At 48.5% G+C, this 18,406-nt stretch overlaps 1 protein-coding gene across 2 annotated transcripts in view; it reads right to left on the bottom strand.

Moving 5' to 3' along the window:
- Positions 1-18,017, bottom strand: part of SYN2 (synapsin II) — a 590,154-nt gene extending 572,137 nt beyond the window's left edge. Inside the window, exon 1 of one of the 2 annotated variants that reach the window (XM_063940770.1) lies at positions 17,391-18,017. In XM_063940770.1, coding sequence (XP_063796840.1) covers positions 17,391-17,668 — 278 coding nt within the window. In that variant the 5' untranslated portion in view covers positions 17,669-18,017. The remainder of the gene's footprint in view (positions 1-17,390) is intronic. The other variant, XM_063940772.1, reaches the window with a different exon arrangement.
- Between the last annotated feature and the right edge of the window lie 389 nt (positions 18,018-18,406).

Below are 18,406 nucleotides of genomic sequence, written 5' to 3'. Positions count from 1 at the left end.
TACATGGCATGCCTGAGGCCTCTCTACTCTGCAAGCTGTTATCTTAGATGGTGTTCTAGTCCCCTTTTCCCTCCTTCAAGAGAAATTTCACTTACCTAAACAAGACTTTTATAAGTACCTCCAATTACGACACTGGCTCCAGGGTTGCCTTCCCAAATGTCCCCTCCACATTGGTAAAATACTTATATCTCTGCTACAGCCCCGAACTAATAGAGGTGGTATCTCTAGATGGTACCAGCATCTGATGGTGGGATCTCATAATGGGGTGTTTCCCTCACAAACTAAATGGGAAAAAATAAGATTTTACTTACCGATAAATCTATTTCTCGGAGTCCGTAGTGGATGCTGGGGTTCCTGAAAGGACCATGGGGAATAGCGGCTCCGCAGGAGACAGGGCACAAAAAGTAAAGCTTTTTCCGATCAGGTGGTGTGCACTGGCTCCTCCCCCTATGACCCTCCTCCAGACTCCAGTTAGGTACTGTGCCCGGACGAGCGTACACAATAAGGGAGGATTTTGAATCCCGGGTAAGACTCATACCAGCCACACCAATCACACCGTACAACTTGTGATCTAAACCCAGTTAACAGTATGATAACAGCGGAGCCTCTGAAAGATGGCTTCCTTCAACAATAACCCGAATTAGTTAACAATAACTATGTACAATTTATGCAGATAATCCGCACTTGGGATGGGCGCCCAGCATCCACTACGGACTCCGAGAAATAGATTTATCGGTAAGTAAAATCTTATTTTCTCTATCGTCCTAGTGGATGCTGGGGTTCCTGAAAGGACCATGGGGATTATACCAAAGCTCCCAAACGGGCGGGAGAGTGCGGATGACTCTGCAGCACCGAATGAGAGAACTCCAGGTCCTCCTTAGCCAGAGTATCAAATTTGTAAAATTTTACAAACGTGTTCTCCCCTGACCACGTAGCTGCTCGGCAAAGTTGTAATGCCGAGACCCCTCGGGCAGCCGCCCAAGATGAGCCCACCTTCCTTGTGGAGTGGGCCTTTACAGATTTAGGCTGTGGCAGGCCTGCCACAGAATGTGCAAGTTGGATTGTGCTACAGATCCAACGAGCAATCGTCTGCTTAGACGCAGGAGCACCCATCTTGTTGGGTGCATACAATATAAACAACGAGTCAGACTTTCTGACTCCCGCTGTCCTTGCAATATATACTTTTAATGCTCTGACAACGTCCAGTAACTTGGAGTCCTCCAAGTCACTTGTAGCCGCAGGCACTACAATAGGCTGGTTCAGATGAAATGCTGACACCACCTTAGGGAGAAAATGCGGACGAGTCCGCAGTTCTGCCCTGTCCGAAAGGAAAATCAGATATGGGCTTTTGTAAGATAAAGCTGCCAATTCTGACACTCTCCTGGCAGAAGCCAGGGCTAGAAGCATGGTCACTTTCCATGTGAGATATTTCAAATCCACCTTTTTTAGTGGTTCAAACCAATGAGATTTGAGGAAGTCCAAAACCACATTGAGATCCCACGGTGCCACTGGAGGCACCACAGGAGGCTGTATATGCAGCACTCCCTTAACAAAGGTCTGGACTTCAGGGACTGAAGCCAATTCTTTTTGAAAGAAAATCGACAGGGCCGAAATTTGAACCTTAATAGATCCCAATTTGAGACCCATTGACAATCCTGATTGCAGGAAATGTAGGAATCGACCCAGTTGAAATTCCTCCGTCGGAGCACTCCGATCTTCGCACCACGCAACATATTTTCGCCAAATTCTGTGATAATGTTGCACGGTTACTTCCTTCCTTGCTTTAATCAAAGTAGGAATGACTTCTTCCGGCATGCCTTTTTCCTTTAGGATCCGGCGTTCAACCGCCATGCCGTCAAACGCAGCCGCGGTAAGTCTTGAAACAGACAGGGACCCTGCTGAAGCAAGTCCCTCCTTAGAGGTAGAGGCCACGGATCTTCCGTGATCATCTCTTGAAGTTCCGGGTACCAAGTCCTCCTTGGCCAATCCGGAACCACTAGTATCGTTCTTACGCCTCTTTGCCGTATAATTCTCAATACTTTTGGTATGAGAGGCAGAGGAGGAAACACATACACCGACTGGTACACCCAAGGCGTTACCAGCGCGTCCACAGCTATTGCCTGCGGATCTCTTGACCTGGCGCAATACCGGTCCAGTTTTTTGTTGAGGCGAGACGCCATCATGTCCACCATTGGTCTTTCCCAACGGGTTACCAGCATGTGGAAGACTTCTGGATGAAGTCCCCACTCTCCCGGGTGAAGATCGTGTCTGCTGAGGAAGTCTGCTTCCCAGTTGTCCACTCCCGGGATGAACACTGCTGACAGTGCTATCACATAATTCTCTGCCCAGCGAAGAATCCTTGCAGCTTCTGCCATTGCACTCCTGCTTCTTGTGCCGCCCTGTCTGTTCACATGGGCGACTGCCGTGATGTTGTCCGACTGGATCAACACCGGTTTTCCCTGAAGCAGAGGTTCTGCCTGGCTTAGAGCATTGTAGATTGCTCTTAGTTCCAGAATGTTTATGTGAAGAGACGTTTCCAGGCTCGTCCATACTCCCTGGAAGTTTCTTCCTTGTGTGACTGCTCCCCAGCCTCTCAGGCTGGCGTCCGTGGTCACCAGGATCCAATCCTGTATGCCGAATCTGCGGCCCTCCAATAGATGAGCACTCTGCAACCACCACAGAAGAGACACCCTTGTCCTTGAAGACAGGGTTATCCGCAGGTGCATCTGAAGATGCGACCCTGACCATTTGTCCAACAGATCCCTTTGGAAAATTCTTGCGTGGAATCTGCCGAATGGAATCGCTTCGTAAGAAGCCACCATTTTTCCCAGGACTCTTGTGCATTGATGTACAGACACCTTTCCTGGTTTTAGGAGGTTCCTGACAAGCTCGGATAACTCCTTGGCTTTTTCCTCCGGGAGAAAAACCTTTTTCTGAACCGTGTCCAGAATCATCCCTAGGAACAGCAGACGAGTTGTCGGCATTAACTGGGATTTTGGAATATTCAGAATCCACCCGTGCTGTTTTAGCACTTCTTGAGACAGTGCTAATCCCATCTCTAGCTGTTCTCTGGATCTCGCCCTTATTAGGAGATCGTCCAAGTATGGGATAATTAATACGCCTTTTCTTCGAAGAAGAATCATCATCTCGGCCATTACCTTTGTAAAGATCCGAGGTGCCGTGGACAATCCGAACGGCAGCGTCTGAAACTGATAGTGACAGTTTTGTACAACGAACCTGAGGTACCCCTGGTGTGAGGGGTAAATTGGAACGTGGAGATACGCATCCTTGATGTCCAAGGATACCATAAAGTCCCCCTCTTCCAGGTTCGCTATCACTGCTCTGAGTGACTCCATTTTGAACTTGAACTTCTTTATGTACAGGTTCAAGGACTTCAGATTTAGAATAGGCCTTACCGAGCCATCCGGCTTCGGTACCACAAAAAGAGTGGAATAATACCCCTTCCCTTGTTGCAGAAGAGGTACCTTGACTATCACCTGCTGAGAGTACAGCTTGTGAATGGCTTCCAAAACCGTCTCCCTTTCGGAGGGGGACGTTGGTAAAGCAGACTTCAGGAAACGGCGAGGTGGATCTGTCTCTAATTCCAACCTGTATCCCTGAGATATTATCTGCAGGATCCAGGGATCTACTTGCGAGTGAGCCCACTGCGGGCTGTAATTTTTGAGACGACCCCCCACCGTCCCCGAGTCCGCTTGAGAAGCCCCAGCGTCATGCTGAGGCTTTTGTAGAAGCCGGGGAGGGCTTCTGATCCTGGGAAGGAGCTGCGTGTTGCTGTCTCTTCCCTCGACCTTTGCCTCGTGGCAGATATGAATAGCCCTTTGCTCTCTTATTTTTAAAGGAACGAAAGGGCTGCGGTTGAAAAGTCGGTGCCTTTTTCTGTTGGGGAGTGACTTGAGGTAGAAAAGTGGATTTCCCGGCTGTAGCCGTGGCCACCAAATCTGATAGACCGACTCCAAATAACTCCTCCCCTTTATACGGCAAAACTTCCATATGCCGTTTTGAATCCGCATCGCCTGTCCACTGTCGCGTCCATAAAGCTCTTCTGGCCGAAATGGACATAGCACTTACCCGTGATGCCAGTGTGCATATATCCCTCTGTGCATCACGCATATAAAGAAATGCATCCTTTATTTGTTCTAACGACAGTAAAATATTGTCCCTGTCCAGGGTATCAATATTTTCAATCAGGGACTCTGACCAAACTACCCCCGCACTGCCCATCCAGGCAGTCGCTACAGCTGGTCGTAGTATAACACCTGCATGTGTGTATATACTTTTTTGGATATTTTCCATCCTCCTATCTGATGGATCTTTAAGTGCGGCCGTCTCAGGAGAGGGTAACGCCACTTGTTTAGATAAGCGTGTTAGCGCCTTGTCCACCCTAGGAGGTGTTTCCCAGCGCTCCCTAACCTCTGGCGGGAAAGGGTATAATGCCAATAATTTCTTTGAAATTATCAGCTTTTTATCAGGGGCAACCCACGCTTCATTACACACGTCATTTAGTTCTTCTGATTCAGGAAAAACTATAGGTAGTTTTTTCATACCCCACATAATACCCTGTTTAGTGGTACCTGTAGTATCAGCTAAATGTAACGCCTCCTTCATTGCCAAAATCATATAACGTGTGGCCCTACTGGAAAATACGGTTGATTCGTCACCGTCACCACTGGAGTCATCGCCTGTGTCTGGGTCTGTGTCGACCGACTGAGGCAAAGGGCGTTTCACAGCCCCTGACGGTGTTTGAGTCGCCTGGACAGGCACTAATTGATTGTCCGGCCGTCTCATGTCGTCAAACGACTGCTTTAGCGTGTTGACACTATCCCGTAGTTCCATAAATAAAGGCATCCATTCTGGTGTCGACTCCCTAGGGGGTGACATCCTCATATTTGGCAATTGCTCCGCCTCCACACCAATATCGTCCTCATACATGTCGACACACACGTACCGACACACAGCAGACACACAGGGAATGCTCCTAATGAAGACAGGACCCACTAGCCCTTTGGGGAGACAGAGGGAGAGTTTGCCAGCACACACCAAAAGCGCTATATATATATCAGGGATAGCCTTATAATAAGTGCTCCCTTATAGCTGCTTTGTTTATAAAAATATCGCCATAAATGTGCCCCCCCCTCTCTGTTTTACCCTGTTTCTGTAGTGCAGTGCAGGGGAGAGACTTGGGAGCCGTCCTGACCAGCGGAGCTGTGAGAGGAAATGGCGCCGTGTGCTGAGGAGATAGGCCCCGCCCCTTTTCCGGCGGGCTCGTCTCCCGCTATTTAGAAAAATTAGGCAGGGGTTAAATATCTCCATATAGCCTGTAGGGCTATATGTGAGGTATTTTTAGCCTTTATAGGTACTCATTTTGCCTCCCAGGGCGCCCCCCTCCCAGCGCCCTGCACCCTCAGTGACTGCCGTGTGAAGTGTGCTGAGAGGAAAATGGCGCACAGCTGCAGTGCTGTGCGCTACCTTTAGAAGACTGCAGGAGTCTTCAGCCGCCGATTCTGGACCTCTTCTGTCTTCAGCATCTGCAAGGGGGCCGGCGGCGCGGCTCCGGTGACCATCCAGGCTGTACCTGTGATCGTCCCTCTGGAGCTTGATGTCCAGTAGCCAAGAAGCCAATCCATCCTGCACGCAGGTGAGTTGACTCCTTCTCCCCTCAGTCCCTCGCTGCAGTGATCCTGTTGCCAGCAGGAATCACTGTAAACTAAAAAACCTAGCTAAACTTTTTCTAAGCAGCTCTTTAGGAGAGCCACCTAGATTGCACCCTTCTCGGCCGGGCACAAAATCTAACTGGAGTCTGGAGGAGGGTCATAGGGGGAGGAGCCAGTGCACACCACCTGATCGGAAAAAGCTTTACTTTTTGTGCCCTGTCTCCTGCGGAGCCGCTATTCCCCATGGTCCTTTCAGGAACCCCAGCATCCACTAGGACGATAGAGAAAGACCTCCCTAATGGATTTACAGAAGCTATATGGAAAGAAGTATTTCAGTCCTGTTTTGAAATATCCAAATGTGTGAGAATCATTCCGAAATGTACTACAAGTTGGTTCATAGAGTTTATTTTACACCGGAGCGACTGCATACGATTTGGCCTGATGTCTCTTCTAACTGCTGGAGGAATTGCGGGATGGTGGGCGATATCCTACATATCTTTTGGTTATGTCCAGCAATACAGCCACTTTGGCGAGAGGTGTTTCTTCTTATTTCCAATGTATTTGGTGTGGTTATTTTGGCCGACCTCCTCGTATCACTTTTTCATTACTACTCTGTTGAGATGTCTAGTTGTGATAAATACCTCCTAGGCCATATTCTCATAGCCTCTAAAGCCGCTATCACCAAAATGTGGAAGTCTGCCGCAATTCCCACCATACTGATGATTGAAAATAAGACACATCAACATTTTGTTTTTGAAACTGCGGAAAGTAACTATTCTTCCTTGACTACCTCTATTTACATGAAATGGTATAAGTGGACCATATATAATGAGAGATCAGGCCGATCCTATAGCTATAGTGCTCCTGTGGATTTGTCTGTGCTAGGGTCTCCCAGGTCAGGCTTGCCCCGAATCCTTAACGGTTAAGATTTTATATTACTCTAACTTGCTGTGCCCTAACTGTGGTGATGTATTGTTACTTACCTGATATGTTCCTTTCCTCCCCTGTGTCTCTATTGGTCTTTTTGTTTATATTTTTTTTTGCATCCCCTTTTTGTTTTGTATTCTGATGTTTGTGTAAAACTTCAATAAAAATGTAATATAAAAAAAAAAATAGAACTAGTAGTAGACAGAACTGCACTTTCTAACCACATTCCCCCACCTCATGGTAAGGTTCCTGTCTCTTCTTACTGCCAGCTGCTCTCTGGTCCAAACTGCATGTTGTGGCGGCAGCTATAGTGATTGTATTAGTTACTATTGCTATTGTTGTCAAAATTTGGGCCGCTAAAAGGAGGGGGGTTTCCAGGCAACCAAACCCCCCTACTGCATTTGCCTATGCCAACGACCACAATAATGTGTGTTGCATAAATGATTTTGAGGTAAAAAAAAAACTTGTATGCCCTTTATTTAGGATTTCCAAGGCCCATTTCTTGTACACTCTGCTCTTACTTTTAAACTGTATACAAAATTTGAATGCTGTGTCAGGAATAACGCAAGCCATTACATTTGTATGTCAGAAGAAAATATATCCATGGGTCAGTAATTATGTAGTGGGCACGCAGTTTTGCACTAAAGTTTTGAGCACCTTCCCTTGAGAAGGGTGTACCTTTATTTAGTCAGCGTGCTCCGATTAAAATTGCAGCAAGCACCGTGCTGCAGAACTACGCGTTGGTAATGACAAATGTTACTGAAAAATCAGCAGGACAGGATGCTTATCATGTGTCTTCACAATAATTTCCTTTGATCTCAATAAATTCAGGCCAAGCTGCTCATTAAAATCAATCAAGCTAGAGACTGGGAAAGTGTTCGAATCTAACAGCTACTGTGCACTTTTACATTTCCATCAGACAACAACAAGAGATTCTCTAAGCAATTCTGCCAAATTACTTGGCTAGCCCGGTTAGTGTGGTAGAAGCCATATTTCATAGGGTCTTTGGTAAATGAATATTTATGGTAGCCAAATGAAATAGTCGCTCAAGGGTAAATTAGACAAGAACAACTAATTGTGTGCAATTTAAGGATTATGCGATTTGGAAACTCATGTCTATAAAATATATTATATTGCATTGTTGCAATATTTAATAATAAAACATGGCACAGCTGAATGAGTTTATACCATGAACTGTGAAAACATGAGCGCAGTCTGCCTGTGCTTATGTGAGGAGATTAATAATATCATATATGCGGAGATACCTGTAGACCGGAACCAAAACCTGCGTGCAATTTAAAAAAATATAAAATAAAAAAATACTTGGATAGAATATTAATGCAGGAGAACACAGCTTGGAAACTGAATTAATGACGTAGAAACAAAACTGACCCTGCATGTTGGGAGGTAAGCACCTCCTCTGTCAGGATGACAAATATTGCTTTACAAAAGGCAAATTATATATTATACAATGGCATTTTATTAGAAACAACAAAATCTACTGTATATTGTAATTACAACGGTTAAAAGACCTAGCTTTATACCAATGACATTTGAATTTTTACGTTAATCTCAAAAATAGGTTGAAACTAGTATACTACTGAAAGGGGCTAAGAGCGTGGATAGTGTGCCCTGATTCTTCCCATGGTCCAGGGTGAAGGGCACTGATGTACACAATATTTTGTGTCATCAAGACTGCTCACTTTGGGGCAGATGTATTAAGCCTGGAGGAGTGATAAAGCAGTGATAAGTGCAAGATGATAATGCACCAGCCAATCAGCTCCAATATGTAAAATGACAGTTAGGAGCGGATACTGGCTGGTACGTTATCACCTTGCACTTATCATTGCTTTATCACAGCTTTTATCACTTCTCCAGGCTTAATACATCTGCCCCATTATTCCTTACAGAAGTGTACTTTTCTTAACACAACAGATGGTAATGCAGAGTGGATGCACTTCAAAGCACGGAATGAGAGGGGGGGGGGATCTACAGTGTGTATGTAAAATACAGGCCCATAGTTGTGTATGTATTAAGATATTTTATGCCTGTTCCCTTTTTGTGGTCAGTAAAGGATCTCAGGGATTGTGAGTTCTGATAAGGACTGATGTAGACAACTCTGAATAGCCCACAGATGCTAGGCAAAGATGAGGCTGTGAGAATTCATAAAGGAAGGGAATCTTTACTTATCTTATGCTGCATTCACACCGCAAATGCCGGGTCCTACCCGGTAAGACAAACGTGTACTTACCGGGTGGGATCCGGCATTTGCGCTCCGTTGCAGGCTTCCCGACCCGGCAATATACCGGGTCGGTTGCCATGACAACGGAGGCCGCAGCAGCAGCAGGGGCGGGGGTGGAGGCGGCGTCGGGAGATGAGCTCATCTCCAGCGCCGCCTCTCCCTATCTTGTGAATGGGAACCGTGTCGCATCGACACGGCTCCCATTCACACCGCACCTGACCCGGTAATCAACCCGGGTAAAACCCTTCTTTTTTACCGGGTTGATTTACCGGGTCAGGCGACCCGCTAAATCGCCCAGTGTGCTTTCACATCGCACACTGACCCGGTTCGACACGGCAATATGCCGTGTCGGTACCGGGTTATTTGTGCGATGTGAAAGGGGTATTAGACCCGATGCTCCTTTCAATTTTTCATGATCTTCATACCCAAATATGCCGTCAATAATAATATGACGTGTGCTTTTAACGGTGGTACATGAAAAAGAGAGACCAAGAATACAATCTAGTGAAGAAACGATAAAAATTCATTCTACATCCAAGATATATGAGGGTGGCCTGGGACAACTGGTGGCTGATTGACCGGATGAGGAGAGGACGAGGTGCCCACTGCTTGGAGCTGATTGTCCCCGGGGACACTAAACATCTATACAGCACTTTGTTTTGACGCACTTCAAAAATCCAAAATCTGGTAGGAGGCCACCCTCATATGTCTTGGATGTAGAATGAATTTTTATCGTTTCTTCATGTGATGAAGATTTTTATTATTGGACTGTTTCTCCAACCAATAAATATAACTGCATTTTATGATACATGTTTGATTATTACAAATTGAAAGTTACTCCTTTTGAGAATTACGAACATACTACACTAGATTGTATTCTTGGTCTCTCTTTTTCATGTACCACCGTTAAAAGCACACGTCATATTATTATTGACGGCATATTTGGGTATGAAGATCATGAAAAATTTAAAGGAGCATCGGGTCTAAGATAAGTAAAGATTCCCTTCCTTTATGAATTTAAGAGAGCGCAGGAAAGAGGACTTTTAAAAAACTTTTTTTTTTGGTTTAGAGTGTCTTTTTTATGGTGAGGGTAACACCCTATTTTTGAATGTCCATTGACCTGCAGCTGGTTAGCGCGATTTCTTGTGGGTGTGAATTGTTTCTCAGGCTGTGAGAATGCCCATTACCACACAGTTACAGTAGGGGCCGGTGTAATGCTGTCTGAGTTCGCAGGTAATGCAGGTTGCCGGCCGAACTCGGATATTTTTTTAAAAGGGGCAGTCATTTACAAGGCAAAACCATGCCTTGTAAATTATTTCCCCTTTAAAAAAGCATTCAAGTTTGGCTGGCAACCCACACCTGCGGCCAACTCGGACGTCATTACATAACATCGATATGTTCCTCCTAGCTCCTCTAATGTCTGCACAGTGTAGATCTATGACAGGGCTGTGGCATCTTTAGAAGACATCCGTGACATGAAAATGCAGGCACGCAAACAATGCCTGCACTTCAATCCGCTCCCAACCCGATGCCTGCACTTCAATCTACCCCCAACCCGATTCCTGCACTTCAATCTGCCCTCAACCCGATGCCTGCACTTCAATCTACCCCCCCAACCCAATGCCTGCACTTCAATCTACCCCCCCAACCCAATGCCTGCACTTCAATCTACCCCCCCAACCCAATGCCTGCACTTCAATCTACCCCCCCAACCCAATGCCTGCACTTCAATCTACCCCCCCAACCCAATGCCTGCACTTCAATCTACCCCCCCAACCCAATGCCTGCACTTCAATCTACCCCCCCAACCCAATGCCTGCACTTCAATCTACCCCCCCAACCCAATGCCTGCACTTCAATCTACCCCCCCAACCCAATGCCTGCACTTCAATCTACCCCCCCAACCCAATGCCTGCACTTCAATCTACCCCCCCAACCCAATGCCTGCACTTCAATCTACCCCCCCAACCCAATGCCTGCACTTCAATCTACCCCCCCAACCCAATGCCTGCACTTCAATCTACCCCCCCAACCCAATGCCTGCACTTCAATCTACCCCCCCAACCCAATGCCTGCACTTCAATCTACCCCCCCAACCCAATGCCTGCACTTCAATCTACCCCCAACCCAATGCCTGCACTTCAATCTACCCCCAACCCAATGCCTGCACTTCAATCTACCCCCAACCCAATGCCTGCACTTCAATCTACCCCCAACCCAATGCCTGCACTTCAATCCACCCCCAACCCAATGCCTGCACTTCAATCCACCCCCAACCCAATGCCTGCACTTCAATCCACCCCCAACCCAATGCCTGCACTTCAATCCACCACCAACCCAATGCCTGCACTTCAATCTACCCCCAAGCCAATGCCTGCACTTTAATCCACCCCCAACCCAAGACCCTGTACCCTACACTGTGACCTGATCAGCTCAATGGTTGATCAGACTGTGGGCACCAATGGCATCTAAAACACTGAATGAGTAAAACACTGTCACTCACCCAGTATTTTTAATGTCCCGAAAATGACCTCACATGGAACGCTGGTGGCTGACGTGGATGAGACAGCAGGTAGATTCTTACCTGTGAAGCTGTCGGCTGCTCAGTGCCACTCTCTGGGACTGGAGATATCAGGCGCAAGGGATTTCACCCCCACCACTTTCCATCTACTAATGTACAAAGTAGCGGAGCTGTTTCTGAGGGTGGTGGGAACACAGCCGATAGCACACACAGATCACATACAGTTTCTCCAAAAGACTGTCCATTTTCCCAACTACAAACCCTTAACATTCAATGCTTATCTAACAACAATTCTAATGAGCCCGTGTGCCGTCTTCTTTCCTCTGCTGGCACTTGGAGAAGACATCATATTCCAAGCGCCGGTGATCAAGCTCTCCCTATGCTTGTAATGGGTCCAACCCTGCTCGCTACTTGGGTTGGATTCGTAGGTCAATGGGCCCAGGTTATTTTTGGGGACCCTTTTCCACTGAACCACAACCCAGGTTGACCCAGTAATAACATGGGTTATTTTGGTAATGGATAAGGGGTATAATGGTCACAAACATTTGCATTTATTTATCAAGATGTGGTACAAGAGTCGCCACTAGAATGTCAACATGGCCTGAATATCAAAATTCAGAATCCAACACAGAAGGTATGTGACATGGTCATAAGGTCAACATTGTGCATGTCGACAGTTAAAATAACTATTAGAGCCCTAACACTAAACATATAATGTCAACATTCAGACTATGGGCCTGATTCCAAGTTGAGCGCAGGAGAGGGCAAATGTCCATTGTGCACATGTACAGAACGAGCCTTGCATTGTCACCCGTAGTTCTTCCTCTGCCACTGCCTGATTGACAGGCAGTGGCATTGAGGAAGTGAGGAGTGGGCGAAGGGAGGGCTACATTCCTAGAAACAAGGTAGTGCCAGTCACCCCCGTTTTCTAGGAGTTGAGACTTACTGGCCTCGCAGACCCCGCTTCCATTGCCCAACTGCGCAAGCTGAGGCTTACTCATGGAACAGCAGACCAATGGTCGCGATGTTGTATCCCAGCTTGCAACATTGGTCGCAGTGCTGGGACTGCAGCTACATGCAGGAGGCATCCCTACTGAGATGTCTCCTGCATGCCCCTCCTAGAGATTGGACAGAAATTCACTCTTGCTAGCATGTGGCATTAAACGTATGTCCATATCTGAATCAAGCCCTACAGTATATCAACATAAAGACTACAGTGCATATCCTTTCTCTACACTCTGGTGTTTTGTAGCTCATATAGAACTCAGTATGTACTAACATCACTCAATCTGGCTGTTTGGGTCACAAGGATGTCAGGTGCTGTATGGTGTATAGAAAATAAAATTTCAGAGAAACATTTCCAGCCCCACAAAACACTGCGATATAGCAGGGTATATCCAGCAAAGGGGATCAGTACGAGATACCAACGATCGGGATCCCGGCACTCAGGAGGCCGACGCCGGGAGCCCGGCAGCGAGAACAGCGTGTCCCCTCGCTGCACTTGCCACGCTTCGGGCCCGATGACGACACAGGATTCTATTCTCCCTCAGGTGGTGGCGTGGACCACCACCCAAGAGGGGTAACCACCCGGCAGTCGGAGCATTTCAGTTGGTATCGGGATTCCGGCGTCGGTATCCTGACCGCCGGGTTTTCGACAGGCGGTCAATTGACTACCTCCCCAGCAAAGAGCACACTATAACCACATAGGTCGCATTATCGCCTGCAATACATAATGATGATACTTTCCTATCTAAACGAATATGAGAATTGTGCAAATTAGTGAACATGAGATGACCACCATCAGCATGTGGGTGATGTCATCTTCTAAGTGCTGTACCACTGAGGTTGAGTGATTCGAACAATTGTGTAGGTCCAAACTGGACAGTGACAATGTCACATTCTCCTAGGCAGCTGTCTGCGTGCTGTTAGTCCAGGAACTGCATATTGACACATCTTCCATAGGCTCCTCCTCAAACAATTCTTTTTCATTTATCAATTAAAATTAGCAGGAGGACCAATACAAAGCTTCAGTTTCTGTGAAATCGTCTTCTTATTGACCCCGTGAGGTCATAACCCACACAGCAGTTTCACACAGTCCTCATCTTTCGGCAAAGGCTACAAGCTGAACGATAGACCCACTTGGGAAAAAAGCATGGGGCATCAACAGGGGCTCAGGTGTGTGTGTGTGTGTGTGTGTGTGTGTGTGTGTGTGTGTGTGTGTGTGTGTGTGTGTGTGTGTGTGTGTGTGTGTGTGTGTGTGTGTGGAGGGCAATACAGCGCTTAAACAAGATGTAGCATATTATACAGAAATGAGTTATGATACATCACACACGAATGTACTATTTCTATGTCACGAACCTGTCTGTATGAGCATTCTATTACACACACACACAATACACTCAGCCACTGACCACCTGCTGGCTCATACTTCACGTTACTTTTCTTACAGATACATGTATTTTCTTCGCAAACCACACAACATTTTAAATAAAGCTAAAATATATGCTAAATATGATTACATACACTTGATTATAGAAAATAAATCATATTTTTATAAAACATACAGTATGACTTCATATATTCACCTGAGGGTCTCTCACAAGTCTGTGCATACATAATAACATAAGATGGACTCACTAGTCGGGGTAGGGTTTCTATAATTTAAATGTAATTATAGGGGGGCTAATGTGTCACAGCTGGCAATGCCTTACATGTAGGCTTCATGTAATCACGGAATCTGGGGGGCTAACCACTCAGTGGGAAGGGCCAAACATTGTACATGTAATTATAGGGGAGATGATGTGTCAGTGTTGAGAATACACTAATTTGGGGGACTCATGAGAGAGCGAGAGAGTGTGTGGGGTGCAAATAATTTGGGTGACTTATAAGAGTCGTGGGGGGGCTGATGTGTCCGTGCTAGGGGTGCATATAATGTGCATGTAATTATATGGGGGGGGGGGCTGTGTCAGTACTAGGGGGTGCATATAATGTGCATGTTATTATATGGGGGGGGGCTGATGTGTCACTGCTAGGGGTGCATATAATGTACATGTAAATATATGGGGAGGGCTGATGTGTTACTGCTAGGGGTGCATATAATGTACATGTAATTATAAGGGTGGGGGCTGATGTGTCAGTACTAGGGGTGCACATAATGTACATGTAATTATAAGGGGGGGCTGATGTGTCAGTACTAGGGGTGCATATAATATGTACATGTAATTATATGGGGGTGGGCTGATGTGTCAGTACTAGGGGTGCATATATTTACATGTAATTATATGTGGGGGGCTGATGTGTCAGTGCTAGGGGTGCATATAATGTACAAGTAATTATATTGGGGGGGTCTAATGTGTCAGTACTAGGGGTGCATATAATCAGGGCCGGCTCCAGGCCTACTAGCACCCTGAGCGAGAAAATGTAAAAGCGCCCCCCCCCCCCCCCCCCCATGCGCGCGCCGAAGGCGCGCGCGCTTCCGGAAAAGTGGGTGTGGCCTCTGGAAAAGTGGGCGTGGTCTCATAACTTCATATCATCAAACTATAAACATATTTTCACACAATTAGCAGCCTTACACATAGCCACAGTAGTGTTCCTTACACACAATGTCTCCAGTATAGTGCCAGATACACGACATGCCCCGCAGCAGTGCTAGCTACACATGACATGCCCCGCAGCAGTGCCAGCTACACATGACATGCCCCGCAGCAGTGCCAGCTACACATGATAGTGTTCACTTTTTAGGGCATGGTGCTGATCACAGGGAGGGCACATTTTTAAGTTAGGAGGGCAAAATGATGTACATACTGCTTGTTGTTCCCATACCTATATGTCAAAGAATGGACAGTGCGCGCCGAAGGCGCGCAGCAAAAATTAAGGGGAGTTACTTCGTGGGGAAGGTACGTGGCCACATAATAGTGGCAATTTGCATTACACCACACAGTAGTGCAGCTAATACACACTGCACCAGGTAGAACCTCCTATACACTTTGCGCCAGGCACAGCACTGAGACACATTGCCTAGCCACAGACGCCTAGCGGGAACACTACATGACACGGCCCCCAGCAGTGCCAGCTACACGCGACATGCCCCCCCAGCAGTGCCAGCTACACGCGACATGCCCCCCAGCAGTGCCAGCTACACGCGACATGCCCCCCAGCAGTGCCAGCTACACGCGACATGCCCCCCAGCAGTGCCAGCTACACGCGACATGCCCCCCAGCAGTGCCAGCTACACGCGACATGCCCCCCCCAGCAGTGCCAGCTACATAAATGGCCACAGAGTGCCAGATACATAAGTGCCCACACAGTGCCAGATATAAAAATGCCCACACAGTGCCAGATATGTCCCCACAGTGCCATATATAAAATTGTCCCCACAGTGCCATATATAAAATTGCCCCCACAGTGCCAGATATGCCCCCACAGGGCCAGATACATAAATGCCCCCAGTGCCAGATACATAAATGCCCACACATTGCCAGATGCATAAATGCCCCCAGTGCCAGATGCATTATTTCCCCCCACAGTGTCAGATACATTAATGCCCCCAGTGCCAGATATGCCCCCACAGTGCCAGATATGCCCCCACAGTGCCAGATATGCCCCAGTGCCAGATATGCCCCAGTGCCAGATATGCCCCCACAGTGCCAGATAAATAAATGCCCCCCACAGTGCCAGATAAATAAGTGCCCCCACAGTGCAGATATACCCCCACAGTGCCAGATACATAAATACCCCCACAGTGCCAGATACATACATGCCCCCACAGTGCCAGATACATACATGCCCCCACAGTGCCAGATACATACATGCCCCCACAGTGCAGATACATACATGCCCCCACAGCGCAGATATGCCCCCACAGTGCCAGAAATGCCCCCACAGTGCCAGATACATTAATGCCCCCTCACAGTGCACAGATAAATGCCCCCCCCGCACTGCCAGATAAATGAATGCCCCCCACAGTGCCAGATAAATGCCCCCACAGTGCCAGATACATAAATGCCCCCACAGTGCAAGATTCATAAATGCCCCCACAGTGCAGATATGACCCCACAGCGACAGATATGCCCCCACACTGTGCCAGTGCCCCCACAGTGCAGATATGCCCCCACACAGTGCCAGTGCCCCCACAGTGCAGATATGCCCCCACACAGTGCCAGTGCCCCCACAGTGCAGATATGCCCCCACACAGTGCCAATGCCCCCACATAGTGCCAATGCCCCCACAGTGCAAGATTCATAAATGCCCCCACAGTGCAGATATGACCCCACAGCGACAGATATGCCCCCACACTGTGCCAGTGCCCCCACAGTGCAGATATGCCCCCACACAGTGCCAGTGCCCCCACAGTGCAGATATGCCCCCACACAGTGCCAATGCCCCCACATAGTGCCAGTGCCCCCACACACAGTGCCAGTGCCCGGCCCCGACGATCCCAACATACCTGCGGCGACGCTGGGAGGGGACGTGCTGCTGTTGAGCCTGAGGGCCACCGACTGTTCCCGGCTGCTTGGTGCGCGCTGCGCGGCGTCTGACGTCAGACGCCGGCGCCGCGCAGCGCACAGTTTTGAAAGGCCGGGGACGGTGGGGAGAGCTGCCAGCAGTGTACAGGGCCGGCTCCAGGTAAGACTATGGCGGCGCCAGCGCGCGGCGCCCATTAAGGGTGGCGCCCCGCGCGGCCGCTCTAGTCGAACGTGCCTAGAGCCGGCCCTGGTACAGGGCCGGCTCCAGGTAAGACTATGGCGGCGCCAGCGCGCGGCGCCCATTAAGGGTGGCGCCCCGCGCGGCCGCTCTAGTCGAACGTGCCTAGAGCCGGCCCTGCATATAATGTACATGTAATTATATTGGGGGGTCTAATGTGTCAGTACTAGGGGGTGCATATAATGTACTAGGGGTGCATATAATGTACATGTAATTATATTGGGGGTCTAATGTGTCAGTGCTAGGGGTGCATATAATGTACATGTAATTATAGGAGGTGTTGATGTGTGAGTATTGGGGGTACATGTAATTTGGGGAGACTCACCAGTCGGTGTGGGGGTCATCAATGATCAGCAGGATGCGTGACCTTCTCCCGGGGCTCACCGCACTTTGCTCCCCCAGGCCGGCCGAAGCCGCGGTCTGTTTCACCACATTGGTGATGGAGGAGAAGAAGCCCCCGGACACCTGTCCGCCCTGCCTGCGGTCCGGCTCAGCGGGCGGGGGTGGCTGGGGAGGCTCCGGCCGCTGCAGGTCGGTCATGTAGCCATTGGGAAGGTTAGCGATGAAGCTGCTGTCCGACAGCCGGCGCCGCAGGAAGTTCATCGTGTAGACGGGTCACCCGGGGCTTCCCGCTGTATGTCTGCACTGTGCCGGGGAGATGGAGGGGTACAGCCGCTTCCTGCTGTCTCTGACACGGACTGCTTCTCTCTTCTTCCTCGGGGCTGTCAGACACCGGTGGGAGGAGCCGCTGGGTCTGCAGTGGCCACAACCTGACGCCCCCCACACCCAAATCCCGCACTCAGGAATCAGGATGCTGAATGTGCACCAGATGCTGCTGCTGCTGTGTGTGCAGGCTGCTCTCTCCGGAGCAATGCTCTGCCTCGGTGTACGGGAGCAATGCTCTGTATCCGTGCTCTGCTCTGTCACTGTGTAAGGGAGGGATGCTCCGTGCAGGATGCTCACACTATGATGATGATGATGATGATGATGGGTGCTCTGTGATAGATGGTGTACAGTGTGAAGGAAGCTGGTGTTATAGGGTGCTTTAAACGTCTTGGAGGGATGCTCTGTAATTAGGAGCTACAGTATGCCCTAATGGGGTTGTGACTAGGAGGAATGCTCTGTGACTAGCAGGGATGCTCTGTGATTAGCAGGGATGCTCTGTGACTAGGAGGGATGCTCTGTGACTAGGAGGGATGCTCTGTGACTAGGAGGGATGCTCTGTGACTAGGAGGGATGCTCTGTGACTAGCAGGGATGCTCTGTGACTAGGAGGGATGCTCTGTGACTAGGAGGGATGCTCTGTGACTAGCAGGGATGCTCTGTGACTAGGAGGGATGCT

Source organism: Pseudophryne corroboree, chromosome 9 (assembly GCF_028390025.1).
Source record: "Pseudophryne corroboree isolate aPseCor3 chromosome 9, aPseCor3.hap2, whole genome shotgun sequence".
Lineage (NCBI taxonomy): Eukaryota > Metazoa > Chordata > Amphibia > Anura > Myobatrachidae > Pseudophryne > Pseudophryne corroboree.
Note: the sequence above shows the minus strand (reverse complement) of the source record. Positions and strands in the feature narration are given on the sequence as shown.